The sequence below is a fragment of the Vidua chalybeata genome, chromosome 20 (genome assembly GCF_026979565.1).
Source record: "Vidua chalybeata isolate OUT-0048 chromosome 20, bVidCha1 merged haplotype, whole genome shotgun sequence".
NCBI lineage: Eukaryota > Metazoa > Chordata > Aves > Passeriformes > Viduidae > Vidua > Vidua chalybeata.
This window is the reverse complement of record NC_071549.1, coordinates 9,983,188-10,003,370: the sequence shown is the minus strand read 5'-3', so window position 1 is coordinate 10,003,370 and position 20,183 is coordinate 9,983,188. Positions and strand designations below refer to the sequence as shown.

Below are 20,183 nucleotides of genomic sequence, written 5' to 3'. Positions count from 1 at the left end.
TATCATTCCCCTTGGGGATCATAGAATCCAGAATGGTTTGTGCTGGGAGGGACCTTAGAGATCCAATTCCATCCCCTGCCATGGGCAGGAACACCTTGCATTATCCCAGGCTGCTCCAAGCCCTGTCCAACCTGTCTTGGACACCTCCAGGGATACAGCTGCTCTGGGCACCCTGTGCCAGGGCCTTCCCACCCTCCCAGGAAACAATTCCTTCCCAATATCCCATCTACCTCTGCCCTCTGTTCACTCGGGATCACTGTTCAGCAGCTCTAACCTGCACACGGGGCTTGGGAGGCTGTGTTGGCAGAGGTTTGCTCCATCCTGTCCATTTCCAGGTGATGCTGAGGTGCTGCAGGGGTGGGTTTGCGTGCACCTCCTTGGCCAGAACCTCCTGGTCACATCCCAGCACTGATGGCTTTCCCGTTTTTCTTCCCCCAGGTGCTTGGACGGGAAGTTTACACCTCCAACAACCAGCTGGGAGGGATCCAGATCATGCACAACAACGGGGTGACACATGACACTGTCTGCGATGACTTTGAAGGAGTCTACACCATTCTGCAGTGGCTTTCCTACATGCCAAAGGTAATTCCTGGGCCTGCGGGGCTCCGAGGTGCCACTGTTTGCTGTGTGTGCAGGGATTTGGGAAAGGGGCTCTCACTTCCTTCTCTGTTTTCCTTTTTCCCTTAGAACATACACAGCCCTGTGCCCATGCTGAAAGCCAAGGATCCCATAGACAGAACCATTGACTTTGTTCCCACCAAGGCCCCCTACGACCCTCGCTGGATGCTGGCTGGACGCCCCAACCCAAGTATGGCCAGGAGATGCAGCAGCTCATCCTCTTTCAAGGCTGTTTGCCAGATGTCTGCAACCCAAATATATTTCAGATTCTATAAAATAATTAGTTCCTAGCAGTATGGATAGGATGTATAAATATTTGCATATAAAAATATTCATCTATAATATTATTTATAAGCAATATCTAATGTAAATCCTGAGTGCTCAAGGACACCATACTTTTATCGATGATCTATTTCCTTAGAATAGTTATGGATTGTTTTTATGATTTAGGGGAAAGTCCATCCACAGAGGGTCTGTTAAAGGAATCATAATATTCCTGCAGATCCTGGGGAGTTGTGTTGGCACCACTGGGGTTGTGTAGCCTTGTGTAGGTACAAGCTGCAAACTGGGTGACCATTACTCCTGCTGTTATTAATGAGTTTGGGGGGCCAAAATGAGATTTGTGATAAACTAAGTTTTCTGGTTTTGGATAATATTTTTTCATCATCTCTCAAGCAATTCATCCAGCTGTCCGGGCGCCGCAAACGCCGGCTTCCAAATCGAGTGACTTCAGATTTTAATTTAGTGGAAGCGTTAAGGAAAGCAGATGATTCCCTGTGATAAGTTAAAGCAGATATCTCCTAGGTGAAAAGTTAAAGCCATTTATTAGAGGAGATATTGCCGTGATATTCTTCAAACTGACGCCCGACACGAGGCCAGAATCTAAACGATCAGCTTCGGGCTCGCGATAAAGAGATAATTTTGAAATGGATGGTCACATTTTACAGTGGGGCCACAGAGGCAAGGAATGTAGAACACAGTAATTACAAGTTTGGGCTTGATAAAACACTCTCCATCCTGTTTAAGTCAGCAGAGGTTAGCGTGCTCAGATCTCCACTTTTTAATTGGTTTTGGACTTGGGTTTGCAGAAGCAGAGGTGCTTGTTCAGAGGGAAGAGTTCCTCAGGAGCTCTGTGCCAAGGGGTGAAGCTGGGAGGGATTTGGGGTTTTGGGGGGGATTTTTTTGTGGGTTATTTTTATGCAGAGCTTCCCAAAACCCCAGTGCACAGCAGCTGCCCCACAGAATTGTGATTTCTGTGGCTGACTCTGAAATATCATTGACATTTTCATACTTAGTTCCTGGGTTTCTGCAGCATTCCTGCTTTCAAAGAAAGATTAGGCAGGATCAAGAGAAGAATATGAGATAAGTTTTAAAATAGAAATAGATGTGTTGAAAACCATCTTTAATGACTTTACTGCTTTTTGACAAATGTTTGTAGTCTTGAAAAAAGCAGAGTTATTTATTTACAAGCATGGGAAGTCCCTCTGCTCTCCGAACCCCATCGTTTAACAATAAATGATGCTTTTGCTGATAAATTGCTGTCTTTATGCAGACTAGGAAATGAAATAAGACATGATGGCTGAAGGCAGACAAATGCTCAGCTGTCTAATGTTCCCTTGTATTGTCATCTATTTAAAATTAAATAAATAAAAAGACAGTGCCATGTTCTCCTGTTGGCATTTTTAAGCAAGTTTGATTTGTTGCTTTCATATTCTGTTTTCTTTCTTCCCCCTCTCCTTCCTCCTTTGATTTTTCTCTTTTTTCCCTTCCCTTTAGATCACAAAGGGCAGTGGCTGAGTGGGTTCTTTGACCACGGCTCGTTCATGGAGATCATGCAGCCCTGGGCACAGACAGTCGTGGTGGGCAGAGCAAGGTAAGTTCTGAGGTGTGTTTTAGACAACTGTAGAGATCAACTTTGGGTTATGCTTTGCATTTCTCTAGAACACAACATTCCTGTGATTATTTCGTTCTCTCTCTATGTGTGTGTATATATATATATATCTATATATATCTATTTAATAGAAGGAGTTGGAAAGAAAGGGATGAGATGACCTTTAAGGTCCCTTCCAACCCATTCCATGGCTCTGTAATTCTATAATTTAAAGGCTTCCAGGCTAAGCAGTGTGCCAGGGGTGGAAATCAATGCTTTGGCAAAGCCAGAAGCTCTCTGTCCATGCTCAGCTTCACTTGCAGTTCCTTTCTTCTGACAAATTCCGAGTGGCTTTGGACTCTCACACAGCAGGGATATATAACACAAATGAAACAGACTCCTTTCAAAAGCAGTGGCACTTTGAAAAAAACAAATATGAATGTATTCTTCTGGGATTGTTACTGTAAGTGCTGCCAAAACTCATCTCTTGTATGTATGTTTGGAATATGTGTGCTGTTGGCTGTAAATTGTCTTTTATTATTCTATGGCAACTTGTCCAGGGACACACTATAAAACAAGATGTAGCATCTTCATGTGCTAGCCTGATAAAATTTATATGAAGTATTATGGAAAACAGAAGTTGTTTTGAGCTGTTTTCAAGTTCAATAAATAACTGTAATACTTGGATAAAGATGTTCTTTATTAGGTCACATGGGCCCTAATATAGAAGGTATAAGTTACCGATTTAAGACGGCTTCTGCAATTATGGGGTTCCAGCAGACTCTTCATCACAGGGAATGGGAATATTTCAGCCCCTCAGTGCACATGGGCCCTGGCTCTTCCCTGCCTGTTCGTGTGTCATCAGCTCGGGGTGGCTGGGGAGGGAGAGGGGGCTCTGCTGGGCCTGTCCTGGCAGCGTGGCTTCCATGGCTTTTGTGTGCAGCAGGGCCTGGATGCCCTGGGAGGCAGAGCTGGGCATCCTCCCTGGTGCCTGCACTCCTGCCCATCCCTCTGTCCCTGCCCCCTGGCAGCCACCCTGCAGCAGCAGATCTGGGCAAAATGCAGGAATTGTTTAAAGCCCCTCCCAGCCTGTTCTGGGATTCTCTGATTTTTTTTCATGGTCAAGACCACCAGTACCAAATCTGGGTGATGGCAGGCAAAGGGTGGTGGATACACGGATTTACCATTCCAATCTGGGTTTGGTTTATTCTGTCTAATTTTTAGAGAGGAATGTGCTCATCTTTGGAACAGATTTGGCTTTGAGAGCTGCGACCTCTCTGGCACTCTCAAGCCTCGACTCTTTAAAAGGCCACAACGCTGCTCCTGTTATTTGTGTCTCCTGGGTGCTGTGTAAAGCAGGAGTAGGAATTTCACGTGTCTCACCTGTTTGCAGGCTGGGAGGAATACCTGTAGGAGTGGTTGCCGTGGAAACAAGGACAGTGGAGCTCAGCATTCCTGCTGATCCTGCAAACCTGGACTCGGAGGCCAAGGTGGGTGGGCTGTGTGCTCCTGTCCCTGAGTGTCCCCTGCAAATGTCCCTGGCCAGGTGGGATTCCCTCCTTTCCCCGGGTGTGGTACCCATGTGCAGCCCTTCCTGGAGAGCTGGCAGTGCCTGGGCTGTTGTGTGACCATTCCTACAGCAGACCTGTGGGAATTCCCAGATTCCCTGCAGTCCTGCTTCCCTTGGGACTCAGGGGAGGGGCAGGGATCAGGGCCCAGGAGATGTGGCAAGCAAAAATCCCTTCCCTGCTCCCTTGCTGTGACTGGAGTGCTCCATGACCTTCCTGCTCTGACATTTTGCTGTTCCCCTGCCTGATTTCACAGCCCTGGCCCTGCTTCATCTCTCCAGAGCTTTCTCCTCTCCATGTCCTTTTCTTTCTCTTCTCCTTCCCCTCCTTACAGCATCACAGTGTCAGGCTGTCCATGCTCTCTTTTCTGAGCTGAATTAATGGGAATGCTGCTGTTGAAGTTGGTGACAAAAGGATTGTCCCAATTTTCCCATGGCCAAGCAGATCCCACACATCTCACCTGCCACATTCCTCGTTGTTTATCCCACATCACAGCTCCTGGTGATTTTTCTGTGTTTTAACTCTTACAATAACGTGCTTCAAGGCCTGACAGTGGATTTTTCTTCCCACCAGATAATCCAGCAGGCTGGGCAGGTGTGGTTCCCTGACTCTGCCTTCAAAACAGCCCAGGCAATCAAGGACTTCAACCGGGAAGGGCTGCCCCTGATGGTCTTTGCCAACTGGAGAGGCTTCTCTGGGGGGATGAAAGGTAAGCAGCACTTTGGAGCTGTCCTGGGGGTGGTTTTGGCTCTGTCTTGGCTGCACAGGGCACCACAGAGTGCTGCTTGAAATGTTGTGAAGTGCCAAGGACGTGAGATTGATCCTGTAAAATTTGAAGTGAAAGATTAGATCAGGGTCTCTTACCTGTGTGAGGGAGGTTGCAGGAGCACTGAAGCTCTCAGGGTGGCAGAGGCTGCTGGGCACGAGGCAAAGCCTTTGAGTTTGCAGATGCAAAGGTGGGAGGTGGCAAAAGAGGGCAAAATACTTCCCTCTGGAAAAGATCCACTGCCTCTGAGGGTGGATTCTGCTCTGTGTGCTGTTTCTGCACCCCCTGTGTGAGTGCTTTCCCAGCCACACAGCACACTGGGAAGTTGTTGATGTCATTTTAGCTTATTTTTTTACCTTATTTAGCCCTTAAATATTGTTCTACCTTAAAATGTCAGGTCTGGCCTTGCTGGGTTCCTCAGAAACTTGAGTTTTAGCTTTGGAGTTGGGTGGAACAGGCAGCAGGAGGATGTTAATATTTATATTGCATATCCCAAGTTATTCCAGCCCGCTGGCAGGAGGAGGAGGAGGGAAGGACAGAGCCATTGTAGTTTGCACCTTGCTCCTTGCATTTTCCAGCCTCCTGCTTGCTGCTGGTGTCTCCTGACACTCTCAGTGTCCCTTGGGGAGTTGTTTGCAGTTTTGGTTTCAGTGCTGGCTGGGGATTATGCAGGGAGGGAAAATAAACAATTATGCCACCCCTCAGTGCACACAAACACACTGCCAGGAGCCGACTGCACTGTGGGTAAAATGACTCCAAAATTGTGTGTAATGAGTAGGAAAAGATTAGAGACAGCTCTTGCTATGCTGAAAATTGACATTAGGGAAGGGGGAGGAAAAGAAAAAAAAAAAAAAAAGAGGGAAAAAATTAAACCCCCTCTTTCCTAGTCAGCCTGGGAGGTCTAATTCCTGCTGCAGAATAAATAAATAACGCCCGAAATAAAGGCAGCTCGTGGTGGTGGTGGCTTCCCCAACGAGCTCTCCCCGTGGCCAGCAGGCTCCTGAGCATCATGCAAAATTAAATTACGAGAAACTGGCTGGAATATGGTGACAGAGGAGCCATTTGGCAGGGGTTTGTTTGGGCGAACCGGCCGTGACCCACGGCGGGGAGACACCAAGCGTGAAATTCCCTGGAAATTAGCACCAGGGTGCTGGGCTCGGCAGGGGGGGCTGAGCACATGCAAATCCCCCCCCATGGAACCCCGGCCCGGGCTCCTGCTCATTTATTTCTATTGCAAATAGCAATAAAATAAATACCCAGTCATTCAGCAGGGCTGGAGCTGGGGGGGCTGGCTTGTGGGGTGGATGGGGTGTCTTGGCCAGTGCTGTCCTCAGGTCCCATCTGCTGTTCCAGCCAGGCTGGTGGGGTCTGCTCCAGCTCCAGAGGGGCAGGGAGGGCTCTGAGCACCAGGATTTACCCCCACAGGGAGGTGGGGACACCTCCAGCAGGCTGTGTGTCCCTGTGGGGTGGGCACTGAGCAAGGGACAGAGCTCGGTGGGCACTGCCTGCCCTCCTGCAGACCCAGCTCTGCTCTCCTGGGGACGTCTCTGCCTTGCTCGTGGAACCCAAGGCTGGTTTGGGGCGGGAGGGTCCTAAAAGGTCACCTCATTCCACCCCCCTGCCATGGACAGGGACACCTCTCACTAGGCCAGGTTGCTCAGGTTGGGCTGAGGTTTGAATTAGTACAGGAATTTTGGCCTGGAGCACCGTGGGGAGCCCTTGGTAGTGGCAGTCAGGGAGGAGAACACTCCTCAGCAGGGTTTACAGCCAGAGCTGGGAGCACCAGGGCTGTCTCCAGCCCCAGCAGCAGCAGCAGCTCCACCAGCCTTGGTGAAGTGTTGGGGGTGACATCGTTGAGGCAGGGACAGGTGAAATGGCTCATAGGATTTCAGAAGGTAAAGAATGATCTTTATTCAAAAGCACCTCTCTCTTTTATAGAGAACATCCTGAACATTAATTCCATTGGTCTTAGAGTAAAACCATTTCACCTGATTGGTACACTGGACTTAGGTCAGCGTGGCAGAACAGATCTATGAACAATATGAATGGAAAACAAGATAACAGATTGTTTACATTTCTCCCAGACCTTTTCCCAGGCTTAGCCTGGCAGAAATCTTTCTCTTTTCTCTCTGACTGAACTGAGAATACCCACACTGGGTGTGCAAAGGAAGGCAGCACTTGGTTCTATTGAATTCAAATATTGGGGTTTAATCAGTTGTTTTCTCAGGATGCCAAGGCTGCTGGGACATTCCAGGACTCTGCAGGGTCCCAGAGGGAGCAGCTGTGTGCAGAGCCATGCAGGGGTGAGCTTCAGACTCCTGCAAGGCTGATCCCAAAAGATCCATGGGCACAGAAATGCTTCCCTGACCACCTGCTGACACCTGGGAAATTAAAATCCTTCCCTGGTCACCCCTGGGAAACCTGAGGGAGGTTTGGAGCTGGGAGGAAGCATCAAGTTCCCCCAGTTTCTCTGCTCCTCCTTCCTCTGCCCTGTTCAAACAATTAGTGCTGCTCTTCTCTGCACTTCACCTGAGTAAAATATATACCCGTGGCAGGAGTGAAAAATGTATTGCTAATTACACAATTATTTTATTATGTAGCACTAGTAAAAAATGTCTAGTAAAGAATTAATTCAGTTAAAATAATTTGAATCAAGCAATTATTTTCTTAACACTAGAATTAGCTGAAAGTACTTCAAGTGGTTTATTACTAGCACTACATAATAAAATAATTGTGTAATTAGTAATAAATTTGTCACCCCTTTTGAGTCTTTTTCTTTGCTCAGGACAAAGGGAAAGGTTGGAGTTTTGTTTGGTTCTCAGTCCTCACTGTCTCTGCTGGGATTTATGTTTATTCACAATTAGAGGGAATAAATTGTTCTTCCTTTTGTGTCAGCATTTGATACCTCTTAAATAACATGAAATTCCTTTTCTTGGGTGTTTGGGCAATGACCTTGGGAATGAAATGGAGAGATCCTATCAGTGCCTGTGGTACTAATATATACTTATATATATATTTGTTTGTATACATATATATATATGAAATATAAAAGAGTGTTCCCCAAAGAGTTAATTGCTTAATTGTGTTCATGTCAATACTTAATACTAAAATGAGGCTTAAATGACAAAGGGACCTTGGCTGGGGTCTCTTTCTTCCCCAGAAATGAGGCTTTTCTCGAGGGATAGAAGGATTTTAGATGAATAAAAGTGTCTCAGTGCTCCCAGGCTGTTCCTGTTGCAGGTACATAAATGCAGCTCCTTAATTTTCTCTGCTCTGCTATTTTAATGGCCAGAAAGAAATGAGGCAAACTGGGAGGGTCCAAGCAAAAAAACCCAAATGGTGGAGGGGGTTGGAAGAGAGATGAGGGATGGATACCTGCAGTGTCTGAGGGCAAACCCCACTGAAAATCCTGCTGCTGTTTGTAGTGAGCCTGAAGGAGGGCAGACATTGTGTAGGGTGGTACAAGGGGTAGTGACATGAAATTAATGGGGAGGGAGGGGAAGTTTGGCTGAGTTCTGAGGGAAATCTCCTCTGTTTGGCTGTGGAAATGCCCCTAAAGAAGCAGATTTATTGTTTGGGGTTTCTGAATGGGAGCTTTCAAAAGCACTGTGGAAGAAACGGTGCTGTGTGAACAAAGAGGTGGGCTAGATGAGCCTAATAACTATTTTTCATTTCTTGTATTTTGATTTAATACTTGTAGATATAATTCTATGTATCAAAATATATATATTCAAGAGTGCCCCTTTCCATTACAAACTGTATCCATTAGAAACTATATCATCTCATAGAAATTCTTCCCTTTTCCTCTTTTATTTAAATCACCTTTGGGGCTGATATTTTCAATGTACTGTCTTTACACAGTGGAGTTGTTCTTATTAATTTTGAGCAAAATGCCTTAAACAAATTTTAATGGAGGAAGAGCGGAGTGCTGTTCCCCATCCCTCTCCACACACATTTTTATGAAGATCTGGAAAAGCTCTGCTGCCCTTAGGTGCATTTTATTCACATTACATGAGTTGTGGGAGAGGCCCAGGGTAGTAAGTCTGAAATTGGGCAGTGCAGACGTACCCAGGCTGATTCCCCAAACTGTGGGAATGTTTGTGGGCAGGGATGGATCATCCCCGGGGCACCTGGTGTAGAGCAGCTGAGCACCTGCAGCCCTGGCAGAGATGGGGTTCCATGGAAATCCAGCCTGGATTTCCAGAGGGGAGGTCCCATGTCTGGACAGGTGTGGGAGCATCCCGCAGGCTGGAGAGGGCATGGAGTGATAGGACAGGGGGAGTGCCCTTAACCAGGAGGAGGGTAGATGTAGATGGGATATCAGGAGGAAATTCCTCCCTATGAGGGTGCTGAGGCCCTGGCATGAGGTCCTGGCACAGGTTCCCAGAGAAGCTGTGGCTGCCCCACCCCTGGAAGTGTCCAAGGCTGGGGCACTGGTGAGCTCCAGGCTGTGTGTCCTGTCCCAGCCATCTCTGACCGTGTCTGTGTCCATCCCCACCATCTCTGACCATCTCTGTGTCCATCCCCACCCATGCCTGACCATCTCTGTGTCCATCCCCACCATCTCTGACCATCTCTGTGTCCTGTCCCAGCCATCTCTGACCATCTCTGTGTCCATCCCCAACCATCTCTGACCATCTCAGTGTCCATCCCCACCACCTCTGACCATCTCTGTGTCCTGTCCCAGCCATCTCTGACCATCTCAGTGTCCATCCCCACCACCTCTGACCATCTCTGTGTCCATCCCCAACCATCTCTGACCATCTCTGTGTCCATCCCCAGCCATCTCTGACCATCTCTGTGTCCTGTCCCAGACATCTCTGTGTCCATCCCAGCCACCTCTGACCATCTCTGTGTCCATCCCAGCCACCTCTGACCATCTCTGTGTCCATCCCCAGACATGTATGACCAGGTGCTGAAGTTTGGGGCCTACATCGTGGACGGCCTGCGGGAGTACCAGCAGCCCGTGCTCATCTACATCCCGCCGCAGGGCGAGCTGCGCGGCGGCTCCTGGGTGGTCATCGACCCCACCATCAACCCCCGGCACATGGAGATGTACGCCGACAGGGACAGCAGGTGGGCCCCCTCTGCCTCAGTCCCAGCTGAGCTGCCTGGGATGCTCCCCGTGGCCTGGGATGGTTTGTTCCCCCGGGGTTGGACGTGCGGGACCTCGTCGGCGTTTCCGGCCTGGATAAACCGGAGCTAAAAATCCTCCCTTTGTTCCCCGTTCTCTTTTCACATGCTTTCCAGCAGATGTCCAGCCTGATGTGTCTGATGGCACAGAGTCAGGTGCAAGAAGTGCCTTTCTTTTTGCTTTTGCAGAGGAGGGATCCTGGAGCCGGAGGGGACGGTGGAGATCCGGTTCCGCAGGAAGGACCTGGTGAAGACGATGCGCAGGGTGGACCCGGTGTACATCCAGCTGGCCGAGCGCCTGGGTACGTGGGGCACCCACAGGGGCACTGGGCAGCCCTCAGGGGGCATTTGATCAGAGTCATTTCCGTTTTTATTTACTGTTGTGTGACTTGGGAAGAAGTCCAGATGAGACCACGGCTTGTGTGTACACGTGAGATGACACTCATGCGTGCTCAGCATACCCAGGGTGTGTAATATTGTGGGTTTTTGAGCTGATTTCTCTTTTTTATTATATTTTATTGACTGGATCTCACAACAGACCCTCACTGCAGATGCCTGGGTCTGATTTCCAGCTCAGCAATCGCTCAGCTCACTAAAGGTTTGTGGGCCAAGCCTTCAGCGGGCGTCGTTTCACGTAACAAAGGGTTTGATCGAAGACATTTTGGGCTGCTGGTCTGTCACTGAGTGTCTGGGGCGGTTTGCAGTAATGATATCCGTGTGCTCTTCAGTTCCAAGGGAATAAGGAATGTTGTCCATGTCTCTGTAAACAGGGGGGCTGTGCAGAGCTCAGTGCTGACATGACCAGGGTTGTGTAATTTCCACTCCGAGTGATCCCAGTGCCTGCTGTACACTCATCCCAAAATACAGAGTGTTCAGCAAAATGCACTTAATATCAGATATGTTCTCTCTCGGGGGAATAGGCTTTTTAAATAGTCCTTTACTGGCTCTTACTATAAGAGTATAATCTTACAGAGCCTCCTTTTACCTCCAAAATTGACTACATTTCAGTGGAGGGAGAAGCGTGCCATGTGGGTATGGCTTGAATTTATAAAGCCTTTTGGGATCCTTCAGGAGGAAAAGTGTTCTGCAAATGACTGATAAATCCTGGCTATTGCTGCTGTTACATTTTATTATTTGGGGTTTTTTTTTTAATTTATGGCAGGGCAACAATTTATACACAAAACAACCCTCCTGATACGCCTCGGGAAGAGAATAATAACGGGTGAAGGGTGAGGGGGTGCCCTGGGATAGTGGAAGGTGTCCCTGCCCATGGCAGGGAGTGGAATGAAATGATCTTTGAAGTCCTTTTCAACTCAAACCATTCTATTATTCCACGACTTTTAAAGTCTGCAGCTGCAGCAAGGAGGTTATTTTCAGAAATCCTCACTTTGGGCCTCTGTCAGACTTGACAGTGTCCCTTTAGGAGCAAAGGGACAGTGACCACCCCAAACCATGGGGACCCAGCCCTCTGTGAGTACAGGACACCTGCAGGCCACCCCTGAATCCTGTGGGACACTGAAAAAAAAGCCCACAAGGGGAAGGATGGGATGGAGTTCTCTGCCAACAGCCTCACAGACCCAGCGCCATGTGAGGAGCCTGGTCGGGGTTTTTTCCCCCCTCTTCCTCTACAGGGTAATTACTCCCAGCAAACTCCATACACTTTAATTAAAATGACTGCAACACAAGAGCAAGTCACTTACAACTGTACACAGGGAGAGCTCTAAAAGCTTCAGTCACTGATAAGCATCTCCCTGAGATGGATCGTAATTGCTCCCAGCATCGGGTGATCATTGCTGTTGTTTTGCCACTAATTCCACACCAGAGCAGGAAAGCCAAGATTGCAGGACACACTGAATTGCATAATTTTTTTCTTTTTTTTTTTTTTTCTTTTTTCTTTTCTTTCTTTTTTATTTTATTTTTTTGCCGGTTTTCTTTCTGGCCAATTTAAAATTTGTCAAAGTCGGTCTTCTTCTGGATCACTGCCCTTTGATATTTCGCGCACTCCATTTGCCACAAACAAGCCGCAGGGCCGCAGTTCATGCTGACTCCAGCAGAAGCAGAGAAAGCTCCATTTATCTTACACTGCCTGCTGAATTCTTACTCATTAGCTGGGGGTTCACTGCCTCTCTTTAACCCCTGAGTGGCTGTCATCCCTCCCCGGAGCTGCACCAGGGAGATGCTCTCCCACGAGCCCACGGCGGGGTTGGACGTGGCCCTGCTGGGGAGTGGGGGAGCAGGGGAGGCTGGCAGACATGGAATCATTTGACATAAATCTGTTCATTATCCATTCTGCAGCACGATTGCTGAAATGTTGATTAGCCCCCGTGGTTTATTAAAGCGTCACTCAGAGCTGGGCTGTTCCAGCAGAGGGCAGGGGGAGAGAGGGGTGGGTGGCCCTTCTCCTGCCCCAGAGCACATTCCCACATGGAATTGGGGTGCAGGGACAGCAGGGATCGCCCACAAGTGTGGGAACGGGGCAGGCTGCAAGCCTTGGGCCAGAGCTTAAAATACAGAGACCCAATTTTATTTATTTATTACAATTAGACTAAAACATGTAGGAGTGGAGCGAAAATAAGCCTCATTGTACAGATTCTGTGCCTTGTGTCAGAGGTGCAAGGGAAATGGGTGGAATATGGGTGGAAGGAATGGCAGAATGGCTCCAGTTACAGCAAGACTGGCTATTGCATTTCCATGTTTCTTGTAGGAAAAAGGCAGCACCCAGTCATCACCTGATGCACACTGTGATAGTGGGAATGTCCTCCTTGCTGATCCTGGGAGGTGTTCCTGTGTGCTGAATGCACCTCTGATTTTACTTATTTCATTTATTTAATTTCCTAGGGCCGTCAGTCTGTGCTGCTGGGGCTTGGGTCACACCTTACTTGGCTAAAGAGCATCCAAAATTGTCTTCACATTTCCAAATAACCAGTGAACACTCAAGTATTCATCACTCAGCTCCACCTCAGCACAGCAGTTCCTCTCTGAAAATAAACATTGTGGGGTGCAGGAACAGAACTGACCCCCACTGCCAGTTTTCCAGGAAAACCTGGCAGAAACACTGCTCTTCTGGTTCCATCTCTCATGGGGTGCTGGATAAACACAGGTTGTAACTTTGTTTTGTGGGTGATGCTGGTTTCAGTGGCTGCTTCCCTGTGCAGGTGCTGCTGCATTTAAATTGGTGTTAATTCACAATCACAAGGCTCCCAGAGCAAGTCCTGCTTTCTCTCAGCTCCTCCGTGGCACTTGGCACTGGGATATCCTCCCAGGAGGGCTGGGGGCAGGAATTTTGTGGAATTATGTCCCTGCCACACTTCACGTGCTGAGAAATGAGAGCTCAGGAGCAAAGAGAGGGAAGGGCCAGGGTGGGAGTCTCAGGGATTCTGCACAAGGATATTTGCAGCCTGTGCCACGAGCTGGTGTGACCTTCACTGGCTGTTCATGCTGCACCTTTCTGACATAAATCCTGCTGAATATTTAGTGAAGCAATTACAGCCTGTCTCATTTAAAGAAACAAGAGACAATCCAAAAATGCCTGTCTCTCCAGGGACGTGAGTGGCTCCCTGTGACCTTCCCTCTCCCCTCTGGAGCAGCTCCCTCCAGCTGGGCTGGGGGAGTTGCCTGGGCAGCACGGACACCTTTGGCATTTTTGCTGCCTTTGCTGAATTTCATGGAATCCCAGGATGGTTGGGATTAGAAGGAACCCTAAAGATTAGAAGGAACCCTAAAAAACCATCGGGGACAGATTCCATTATCCCAGAGTGCTCCAAGCCCTGTCCAGCCTGGCCTTGGGCACTGCCAGGGATCCAGGGACAGCCCCAGCTGCTCTGGGCACCCTGTGCCAGGGCCTGTCCTCACAAGAGAGAAAAAAAATATGTCTGGCAACTGTTTTGCTCAAGGCAGAAGGAGAGGTTCAGGTGGGAGGCTGTTGTTGCAGGTGTGGAAATGAGGTGGGACCCCAAAGTTGCTGCTTTCAACTTGCTCAAGGCAGTTTTGTTGCTGATTAAAAAAGAGAAAAGCATGTAGAAGCAAGAGGTGTTGGGGTGTTTCCCTGCCCTGGGTGGGCTCTGGGGCTGTTGGGAACAGCATTAAGATATTTCCCAGCCTCTTCCCATCCCGGCACCCTCCGGAGCTGCAGTGATGTGGAGGCTGCAGAGGAAGCTGCAGTCCAAGAGAAATAAGTGACATTTTCTGGCACTTCAGGAGCCTGCCCTGTGCTCCCTGCCGGGGTAGGAAGGTCACACACGTTCCTGGTGCTGCCCCACCTGTGTGCCAGGCTCTCTCCTCCTGGAATGTCTCGGAGTGCTGCTCCTTTTGTTTCCCTATTGATTAGCAGCCAATCCATACCTAGAGGTCTATAATGTTCCTATGATTTAAACTTTAACAGTTTCATTAACTGTCAAGTACCTCTAGAGCAAAGGAATCCCATATTTTAACTCCCCTCTCCTTGCCAGGATAAGATTTGTGGAAGGAGGCTTCTTTTTTTTCTTTTTATTTTTTTTTTTTTCCTTGAGAAATAAATAAATAAAGCCCAGGCTTTCTGAAAAACCCTGAGGCCTCAAGATCTGACTAGGAAAGAAAGAAAACCATTCCAAGATATTTAATTGTACAGGGGGCTTACGGGATTGATCGAGAGCTTAGCTTTTTACAATAGTCCAGTGAATAAGAAATGCTCCTGACAAACGATCGATGATGGGATAATCACTCTTTATCCCCCCTCCTCATTGTTACCTTCTTTCTTCCAGGAGAACAGGGTTCAGAAGTCAAAAATCTTTATAGACGCTGCTTTTAAATTAAGCAGAAAATAGACATTGACATATTTGTTAATCTCACCTAAATCATTACTGGGCCTGGCTGGGTGGACTCGGTGGCAGGGGCCGGAATTCACCAGCGGGGCTGCCTTAAGTGCTTGTGTTGCCATTAAAAGCAGGGAGCCTGGGAGTTCAACATGGATAAATACAGATAATTTTTTATTCTGAAGGTTATAAGGGGAGCTTCTCTTAATTAAAACCTTCTTACTCGCATCTGAAGGGTTAGGTAACATTTGTATTGGTAGGCACAGAGAAAAACATTCCTTCCCTGGGAAGGATCTTTGTCTGGAGGGACTGTGCCTTGGAAAAATACATATCTGGGCTGTGTGAGCAGGCACTGGGGTGCTCAGGGCACTGGGCAGCTCTTCCCTTTGGACCAGCAGCCTTGGAACATCGTGTCTGTGGGAATGAGGCACGCAAGGAGCAGCAGCATCCTGGGATGGAGCCCCCAGGATGCTGTCCCAGCTTCCAGCCGTGGTTTAGAGGCTTCCTGAGCACAGATTAATATCTGATCTTCATGCTCAGGAGCCTGTGCTGGAATCTCCTTGCATGAATTTGTCTGATCACCCTCTGTGAGCCCGTTTGGGCCCAGTGACAGTGAATTCCAGCCTTGGATTCTGTCCTTGGTCCCCCTTGGGGTTTCTGTAAAGCTCCTGCCCAGTGGTTTAAGCTGGGTTTGTTGGCCTGGGGTTGCTTTGGCTTCCTGCTGTGGTTGCAGAGCCCCTGGAGTGGGCTGTGGCAGGCAGCAGCCTAAAGGAGAACTTGCAGTGGTGAAGGTGGTGTGCCATGGTCTGTGTTTCCTGCTAAATGAACAGCAGTGTTGGGACATTATTCTCTTTTAGGAGTAAGTCCTGTAAATGTCACTTAATTGATGGCTCAGATCGTTGGCATTTAAATGGAGCAGAGTTTCCATGGTGAAAACACCCTCAGAGCCCTTTTCTGAGTCTCTGTGGCACAAAGTCTGGGCTGGACCAGAGATTTGCTGGGCACTGCTGGGAGCTGATGCTGCGGGGTTTGTCCTTTGGCTTTTCCAAGCTCTGGAGCTGCATCCCTGAGCTTCCCTGGGTCTGAGCTGTGTGTGTTTCCAGGCACCCCAGATCTGAGCTGTGTGTGTTTCCAGGCACCCCAGATCTGAGCTGTGTGTGTTTCCAGGCACCCCAGATCTGAGCTGTGTGTGGTTTCAGGCACCCCAGATCTGAGCTGTTTGTGGTTTCAGGCACTCAGGTCTGAGCTGTGTCTGGTTTCAGGCACCCCAGAACTGAGCTGTGTGTGGTTTCAGGCACTCAGGTCTGAGCTGTGTGTGGTTTCACCCCAGAACTGAGCTGTGTGTGTTTCCAGGCACCCCAGATCTTCTCCCAGGTCTGAGCTGTGTGTGGTTTCACCCCAGATCTGAGCTGTGTGTGTTTCCAGGCACCCCAGATCTTCTCCCAGGTCTGAGCTGTGTGTGGTTTCACCCCAGATCTGAGCTGTGTGTGTTTCCAGGCACCCTAGATCTGAGCTGTGTGTGGTTTCACCCCAGATCTGAGCTGTGTGTGTTTCCAGGCACCCCAGATCTTCTCCCAGATCTGAGCTGTGTGTGTTTCCAGGCACCCCAGATCTTCTCCCAGGTCTGAGCTGTGTGTGTTTCCAGGCACCCCCGAGCTGAGCCCGGCTGACAGGAAGGAGCTGGAGGCCAAGCTGAAGGAGCGGGAGGAGTTCCTGGCCCCCATGTACCAGCAGGTGGCCATGCAGTTCGCGGACCTGCACGACACCCCCGGCAGGATGCAGGAGAAAGGGGCCATCACCGTGAGTGTCCCGCAGTGTCCCTGGGGACGGGGCTGGAGCCAGACCTTCCATGGTGCCGTGGAGCTCCTGGTGACCCGGTGCGACAGGCGGGGGGAGTCTCCCTCTTCCTCTCGTGCCTGGGGACACGACGAGTCCCAGCCCGGGTTTTAATGTGGGAACGAGGCGTGTCTGTCCCTCACTGCTGTCCCCCTGTCCCCCGTGCCTCGGGCAGGACGTCCTGGACTGGAAAACCTCCCGCACCTTCTTCTACTGGCGGCTGCGGCGGCTGCTGCTGGAGGAGGCGGTGAAGGGGAAGATCCACGAGGCCAACCCCGAGCTGACGGACGGGCAGATCCAGGCCATGCTGCGCCGCTGGTTCGTGGAGGCCGAGGGCACGGTGAAGGTCAGTGCGGGCTGCTCTGCCAGCCCCGGCCACGGCCCCTGTCCCCAGGGCCACCCCCGGCAGCGCTGCCACGCCGTGGGGGCACCGTGGGCATTCCTTCTAGAATCCTGCTCAGCTGCAGGCTCCGCAGGGAGGGCAACCTCGGGGGCTGCTCTTGGGTTGGTTTTGTCACGAGCCTCCAATCTCAGTATTATTTTATTTTATTTTATTTTATTTTATTTTATTTTATTTTTTATTTGTTTTATTTTATTTATTTTATTTTATTTTATTTTATTTTATTTTATTATTTTGTTTTGTTTTATTTTATTATTTTGTTTTGTTTTATTTTATTTTATTTTATTTTTAAATTTTTTTCTATTTTTATATTTTATTCTATATTTTATTCTGTTCTATATTTTATTCTATATTTTAGTCTATATTTTATTCTAGTCTATATTTTATTCTATATTTTATTCTATTCTATATTCTAGTCTATATTTTATTCTATTTTATTCTATTTTTCTATTTTTTCTATTCTATTATATTTTATTTCATCTAATTTTATTTATATTGCTTAATTTTATGTATTTATTTAATTTTACTTTGTTACTATATTACTTAATTTTATTTGTTTTTTATTTGTTTTATTTTATGTTACTTTATGTTACTTTATTTTACTTTATTTATTTGACTTTATTTTTTTTACTTTATTTTCTTTATTTGTTTTACTTTGTTTGTTTTACTTTATTTATTTGACTTTATTTTACTTTATTTATTTTACTTTATTTTTTTTTTAAATTCTGTTTTATATCAGTGTTTTATTTTTTTAATTCTATTTTTTTTTTTCATTCTGTTTTTGAAGTCCCCAACACCCAGGGGTTCCAGGGAAGGGGGGAATGTTCTCTGGAGGGCAGCAGCCTTTCCAAGGTAGAGCCTGAGCTCTCCAAAAGCAGGCAGCTCGTTAGCTAATACATTACACCAATCAAGGAGAGTTATCTTAAGCCACAATTAATCTGCTCCCTGGCATATGTTGATAGGGAAGCATCATGCTGTTTCTTAATTAAAAGCAAACGGATTAAAAATGATTAATAAGAGTATTAAATATTCTCCTAAACGAAAAGCTTTGGGATTCTTGGGTAAATGGAGCTTTACACAGGTCTGGGGCTGTGTCGCAGCTTCCCGGGCTGGGCTTTCCCCCCTTCCCTGGAACCTTCCTTTGTATGCAGGGAATGTTGCTGCCTGGCAGGGGCACAGGCAGCGAGCAAAAACTCCGAGTTTCAAATCATAATAAGGAGAAAAACAATGAAATAAGCAAAATCTTGAAGTGACATCACCGGGCTGAGACAGTCAGAGACATCGTGTGAAAGGAAATAAAATAATCCTGAAGTGTGTCAGGGGCTGGGATGGGCTCTGAAACCAAAAATGCCTCCCTGGGAGAGGTTGCTGGAGGAGCTGTGGCTGCCCCTGGATCCCTGGGAGTGCCCAAGGCCAGACTGGGCAGGGCTGGGAGCAGCCTGGGACAGTGGCAGGTGTCCCCTCTGCACAACTCCCTGGCAGGAGGGGACAGCCAGGGAGCAGGGACAGCAGGAGAGGGAACGGCCTCCGGCTGGGCCAGGGGAGCTCCAGGCTGGATATTGGGAAAACTCCTCCTTGGGAAGGGAAATTCCTCCTTGGGAAGGGAAATTCCTCCTTGGGAAGGGCTGCCCAGCCCTGGCGCAGCTGCCCAGGGCACTGCTGAGTCCCCACCCCTGGAGGGACTGTGTGGACATGGCACTTGGGGACACGGTCAGTGGTGGCCTTGGCAGTGCTGGGCACTGGTTGGACTCGATGATCTCCGAGGTTTTCCAGCCCTGATGTCTCTGTGACTCCCTGGCTCTGTGTCCCAGAGGTGTGGCAGGGTCTGGCTGCCCAGGAGGTGCCAGCACGGTGTCACCACCCCCAGCTCATTGTCATTCTGCCTTTGACTTGGTTAGTGATAACAGAGAAGGATAGTGCACCTTCAAATGAGGAGCTTTGTGTTTAATTACCCAAATAAAATGACATAAATATGAATGAGTGCTAATGGCAGTACTTGCTTTTCCGGAAACCATTAACAAAACGATTCTTAAATGATTTGTAAAGAAAATGAGAGAAGAGGAGAGGAGAGAAGGCTGTTAGGGGCTCACACACTCCTGAGTTATTACACAGCCAACTATCTAGCAAATATCAGGTGAAATGATCTTGAGAAAGGCAAAAAGGGGGTTGTGGCTGAGGGTTCCAGACACCCCCACCTGCTCGGCCGTGCCCAAGGGGCTGCTTGGCTCCGGGGCTGGGTCAGGGGTCCCAGGATTGCAGGCTGGACGTGATGGGGACTCAAGGTCCCCTGATGATTTAGCACTGGGGGAACCCCTGGAGCAGCTGCATCTCAGGTCAGCCCTGTTCCACCAGAATTCGGGGAGCTGATAACCAGGGAAACAGGGATTTACCTGGGACAGCTCCTGGGATTGATGCAGCTCGTTCCCTGCAGCACTGACCAAGCACCTCCTTGGTCCCCTTCCATCTCATTTATGGCGGGATGCAAAAAGAAATGGAAAATCTTTGACCTTGTGCTGATTGTCAGGTGTGTTTGTGGGGATGCCCAGCCAGATGTGTCACCCACAGCCACCAGTCCAGGAGCTGTGGGGTAAATCTGGGGCGTGGGCAGGGCTGGGGTGCAGGCTGAGCTGTGGGATTTTGGCAGGCCTACCTGTGGGACAGCAACAAGGACCTGGTGGAGTGGCTGGAGAAGCAGCTGACGGAGGAGGAGGGCGTTCGCTCGGTGGTGGAGGAGAACATCAAATACATCTCCAGGGATTACGTGCTCAAGCAGATCCGGGGGTGAGTGCAGCAAGGGGACAGGGGGCACCAGGGATGGCTCCAGAGCTCCTGCCCTCTCCGTGGGGCACACGCTCAGCACTCCAGTCCCTGTGCGACCTCAGCCCAGCCGAGTGTCCTGAGGAAGCGTGTCCACGCACAGCCCCGGATTCCAGCCCCGAATTCCCGCTGGGAGCTGCGGGAAGCTCCGGAGCTGCCTCACTCGCTCCCCTCTGTCCTCTTTGCAGCCTGGTCCAGGCCAATCCCGAGGTTGCCATGGATTCCATCGTGCACATGACCCAGCACATCTCCCCCACGCAGCGAGCCGAGGTCGTGCGGATCCTCTCCACAATGGACTCGCCTTCTTCCACGTAAGAGCCTCGGCTCCTCGCTGCCCCTGCCCGGCGCCGCGGGAGGAGCCCGGAGCTGGGAACTGCCCTTTGTC

The 20,183-nt window shown here is 49.0% G+C and overlaps 1 protein-coding gene across 7 annotated transcripts in view; it reads left to right on the top strand.

The window, feature by feature from the left end:
* The window catches only part of ACACA (acetyl-CoA carboxylase alpha), a 100,496-nt gene that overhangs the window by 78,316 nt on the left and 1,997 nt on the right, over window positions 1-20,183 (top strand). For all 7 annotated transcript variants that reach the window (XM_053961464.1, XM_053961463.1, XM_053961466.1 and 4 more), the window contains 11 exons: window positions 439-582; window positions 688-808; window positions 2,395-2,491; window positions 3,882-3,978; window positions 4,630-4,765; window positions 9,721-9,898; window positions 10,145-10,257; window positions 16,391-16,545; window positions 16,757-16,927; window positions 19,626-19,762; window positions 19,987-20,109. In XM_053961464.1, coding sequence (XP_053817439.1) covers window positions 439-582; window positions 688-808; window positions 2,395-2,491; window positions 3,882-3,978; window positions 4,630-4,765; window positions 9,721-9,898; window positions 10,145-10,257; window positions 16,391-16,545; window positions 16,757-16,927; window positions 19,626-19,762; window positions 19,987-20,109 — 1,472 coding nt within the window. The remainder of the gene's footprint in view (window positions 1-438; window positions 583-687; window positions 809-2,394; window positions 2,492-3,881; window positions 3,979-4,629; window positions 4,766-9,720; window positions 9,899-10,144; window positions 10,258-16,390; window positions 16,546-16,756; window positions 16,928-19,625; window positions 19,763-19,986; window positions 20,110-20,183) is intronic.